Source organism: Engystomops pustulosus, chromosome 4 (assembly GCF_040894005.1).
Source record: "Engystomops pustulosus chromosome 4, aEngPut4.maternal, whole genome shotgun sequence".
NCBI lineage: Eukaryota > Metazoa > Chordata > Amphibia > Anura > Leptodactylidae > Engystomops > Engystomops pustulosus.
In genome coordinates this window covers 102,579,697-102,584,696 of record NC_092414.1, presented here as the reverse complement: position 1 = coordinate 102,584,696, position 5,000 = coordinate 102,579,697, and the positions used below count along the sequence as shown (strand labels likewise).

The 5,000-nt window shown below is 36.0% G+C and overlaps 1 protein-coding gene across 13 annotated transcripts in view; it reads right to left on the bottom strand.

Annotated features, from left to right (window-relative positions):
• The window catches only part of FOXP2 (forkhead box P2), a 161,226-nt gene that overhangs the window by 62,399 nt on the left and 93,827 nt on the right, over positions 1–5,000 (bottom strand). For all 13 annotated transcript variants that reach the window (XM_072146929.1, XM_072146928.1, XM_072146932.1 and 10 more), the window contains one exon: positions 1,668–1,805. In XM_072146929.1, coding sequence (XP_072003030.1) covers positions 1,668–1,805 — 138 coding nt within the window. The remainder of the gene's footprint in view (positions 1–1,667; positions 1,806–5,000) is intronic.

Here is a 5,000-nt window from a genome sequence, read left to right as displayed (position 1 = left end):
AACCCCTGGAAAACCCCCTTGAGGCCCAAGGGGGCCAAGTAGATAAAGTGGATTTATTTAAAAATAGATATTTATGTATAAAAACAAGATGGGAATTTATGCTTCAGACCATTCGCCATCTGTGCCATTTATCCCTTAGGCGAATTGGTGCTCATGGATTTGAATTGCTCTGTGGATGTGCCATTTGTATAATGGCCTTAAAAATAAGTCTGCAGTGACTAGATTCTTGGATATACACGTGGTCCCCTACTTACAGACGACCCCTTGTTACAAACTGACCTCGGGTAATTGGTAATTTACTATACTTTAGCCCTAGGCTACAATGAACAGCTGTAACAGTTATTAAATGTGTCTGTAATGAAGCTTTATTGTTAATCCTGGTTCCGATGGCAATCCAACAATTTTAAAATCTAATTGTCACAGAGACCAAAAATTTTTTTTCCAGAGTTACAATCATAAAATATACAGTTCCGACTTACATTCACATCCAACTTAAGAACTAACCTAACATAAGAGCAAGCCTAAAGAATCTATCTTGTACGTAACCCGGGAACTGCTTGTACCAGGGATTTACAATGGTGGAAACTACTATGATGAACTTATTTATGCTGAACCCACAAATTTTAATTGTGCTTTTATAATAGACATATCCTTTAATTGTTAATATTTGGAGCAGGGCCTATAAAGTTTTATCATCTTCTCTATAAGGCTATACAACTGATCTATAGTATATAATTATTACTTGTTTATCTTTACTTTTCCAATTAGGTTACTTTTAGTAATTGTTAACAGTTAAAAAATGAAAGTCTATATTAACTAACAGCCTTGCATATGACATAAGGGTACTTTATTTTATTGAATGTAAGCATTTTAAATTAGCAATACAGTATCTGCATTGTACTATAAAAAATATGGACCAATATGCTTTGCCTGGCTATTGCTGGCAATATTTACTCCCAATATAATTGTACCTTATATACTTGAGTATAAGCCTAGTTTTTCAGCACAAAAAAATGTGCTGAAAAGCCAAACTCGGCTTATACTCGAGTAAAAAATATATAGGTTTTACCAGGTTTTTGTGGTAAAATTAGGGGCCTCGGCTTATACTTGGGTCGGCTTATACCCGAGTATATACGGTATATACTTTATTAATGCCAGAAGAACTATTTCTTATAAATTGTTCTTTGTCTATTAAAAACACTTGCTCTGCAAACACATTAATAAAAAAAACATATCTTGACCAGACTTGTGGTTCGACCACTTGACTTTTTACTGCATATAAATTCACTGCTCGTAAAACCACATGCTACATTTTCTTTAATATAGAAAACAGTTCCATTATTTTTTCCACTTAATATAAATTCTGGAATATTCGATAACTAGCATAAGTCCTATTATGACTAAAACAAGTGGTAACGTGTTATATATGATGAAACAACAATCTCCTGCATCTCTCTTTGACACTTCTTCTGCTTTGACAAGTCTACAAATGTAATGTTCTGTTTCAGATGACAATGTAAACAATCACCTGACAGCACATTATTTTTCTGTGTGTGATATACACTGCTATAAAAGGTGAAGACGAGATAAACATGACAGAGGGCTTATGCAATCCTAACATTCAAGCAGGGAAAAATTAACTGTTGAAGGAAGGTAACCAACATTACCTGTTGTAACATAACGGCTTGTTGCTGCTGGAGGAGGGCTTGGAGCTGCTGTGGAGACAGAACTTGCTGTTGAAGGATCTGCTGCATCTGCTGAGGGGTGATCACCTGGGGAGTCATCATGGCCACTGAAACAGGCACCTGCCATAAAGAGAAGAAAACATCACTGACAGGCTCACTTTATATTCAGTGATTGCTTATGGCTCTATGGATTCAATTCATATTGATTCTCTGCTATTCTGTTTCAATCCTGACTCATGTAACGTGAAACTGAGATGTTTATGTCTATAATAGCATCATGAAGGATGTACAGAAGACTCCAAAGCTGTATCTACTTCGACATGCAAGTACAAGACTTCTACCATCCAGAGCACAGCAGTTGATAGATGGGATTATATGATGCAGTAATCTGTTAAGTGCATATTGTACTTCTGTATATATACCAGTAATGATCACGCTGATTTGTATTTTGTTAGGCACATTAATTATTCCAATCTCATTGGATTTAGGTGGAATTTTCTCAAGTAGTTAAAGGAAATCCAATTGTTACTTTTTGTAGATTTTGTGTACAAGTTAAAATGGTTCACAGAATTATAAATCAGTGATTCTTCCTATTAAAAGTACCGCACCTGCCACGGGATTGTGAGTGCAGCTCATCCCCATTTAATGAAGTGCAGAGGAGATGCAGTAACTGAATAGGTGGGGCGCTATATTTGTAAGTAAAGTCTTTTTAACATATTTTATTAATACAATGATTTCCAAATATGATAACTGGAACTTTCTACAACCTTTAAGCTTGCACTATGGGTCAACACTGAACACAAGGAGAGTTATCAGAGCATTAGTGTGGCAGATTTATTAACAGTGTTTAAATGTACAACTATGCAAAGTTGGATGGAAACTACACCATATTTATCATAATTTTGCCCTTTTATTAGGTGACAGAAAAATGTGCCAAAATGTGAGCAAATTCCCTTTTCACTGCAGTCACACCTCTATTATTAAGCCTCGCCCCTTTTGTTTTACTAGCTTTAACAGAGTCTAAAAGCAGTCTAAAATGCCACAAGGTTATTTGTCAATTTTGTTGGTACAAATAACAATTACAAATTACAGTTTTTCTATATCATCAAACATGTATTACTAAAAAGTTAAGACATACAGGGGGGCCATTTATCATATGTTGGTGCTCGTGCGCTGGCATATTATAGCCCCACCGCTGCTGTGACCTGCCTAGCGTAGAAATAAGCTCAGCCGATGACTTTTCACAAATGCCCAGTCCCTGCTGACCACGTCCACCGCTCGCCTGGTTGCACCCCTCGTTCATGCCCCACTGGCATGAAGGTGGCGGATTGGAGAAAGTAGTTGCAAGTGCTAGCAATAAGCTAGCATTTGCGATTTCAGGGCTTCTACGCCAGTGATGCGGTACAGAGGTCCTGATAAATATCCCCCAAAATGACTATTTCTAAACTGAGTTCTATCTTGGTACATCCTCAGATACCCCAAGTGAGTTTATGTAATAGCCAAAAGACATTTGCATGTAGATTCTAGATTATGATAAACCAGGTTTAATTTGCTTTCCCTATCCTCTATATGGTTTGTTTCATACAGTTTGTCAAGAAATGCACAAAACTGAGATTTTACATGCAAACCTGCTATTACTAGATAACACTTAAAACAGTCATAATGAAAACAATAAAGTATAATACCAGCATACTTATAAGACATATTATGGTTCTAGGTGATAATAAAAATATGGAGACTAATGACGAATGTTACTTAGCAGTTGACATTCAGAGTAGTATTTCATTTCTGGTCAACAAGAACAATTTAATGTAAAATGAGATACTTTCACTATACCTAGACGCCCATTATGTGACATAGTACTAAACACATAGGCTCAACAAAGCCTTGTAAAATCATTACATCAGTCTTTACAAAATGCACTGACTTGTTAACAGATGTTGTTTGATTTCTAGATGACAAGACAGTAATACAATCCAACTCACAATTAGTTGCCTATTGATGGTTGTGCGCTATAGTGCCAAAAATGACGCCTCTATTTACAGCAGTGTTTGTTTATATCCCACTCACATAGCAGGCGAGGTACATCTGTTACATATTTTATTTGATGCAGCGCTACTTTCCTCACATGACAATCATAGAGATGGACAGGATTGTTTGGACACATTTGCTTTGACCTTTACTAATTACCATTAAAAATTAAGGATTTCAAAGGACTTCCCATCAGTCCCAAAACTGAAAGGTGTTGGACATGGAGTACCCTTCACATAGCACAACATAATACTGAATGTATTTACACAGATAAATGCATTTCTAAGTCAAGATGGCAAAAGAATGTACACTCCATAGAATAAAATAAAAGCAATATACCCCAAATGTAAAGGAGATGATGGACACCAGCAAAGCTGTATCTACTATTATGGAAAGCCAATGTTATTTTAGCCATATGTACAAGTCATATTCCATTCAAGCCATTTTTCTTTACAAGTGTCAGCAGCAATTCTTTTAATAAGGCTATATTTTGATACTTCCATTATATGCAGATTGATGCATACAATATAATCTTTTATACCTGGAAATCTGACACCCAGGCTCAACACCAAGCATTCTGTTGTCTACATAATGCAGAGAACTGGAAGAAGATGGCTGCACTATTGCAGCTTTTCTCCCATTGAATAAGAGCTAAGCTGCAATAGTGCAAGCAGGCCACTTCACCGTGATTGGAGACATTTGCACAGTGTAAGACATAGTTGGTTGCTGCAGGATAGGTCCTAATTAAGAGTCACAGGCCACCCCATTTTAAACATTCCATCTGGTTTAATTCTTAAAGACATATCTTATATCACATCCAATTATAAAGATTTAAGGTGCAAAAGTAATGTTTTACAAGTTTTTAATGGACTATTCCTAAGCTTTGAGGAAGGCCTGCATGCCTGAATTTTGCTCCTGTGCTTTAAAATAAAGCAATATAACATTTATTGGTAGCACATTGGTAGGACTCTTATATACATGATTCTTATATTTATATTGTACTAGCTCTATGTGCACTTTTCCAGACACCAATACAATATACACACACTTATGCACATTGAGGAAGGTATCAAACTGTACACTCCAGAATTCTTGATTTCAAGAACAGTCACTTAATAAGGCTGTTTTACATTGGAAGCTTACTTTTGCAGTTTTATGATACTTGATTCAGTTTTGTAATTTCAGTCCAGCCAAGGGATGGTTTAGAAAATGGATTAACATCTCACAACAGACTTGAAGATATGTCTGTTGTTAGATTTATCAAAAGCAGTTCTTAACTTAAGT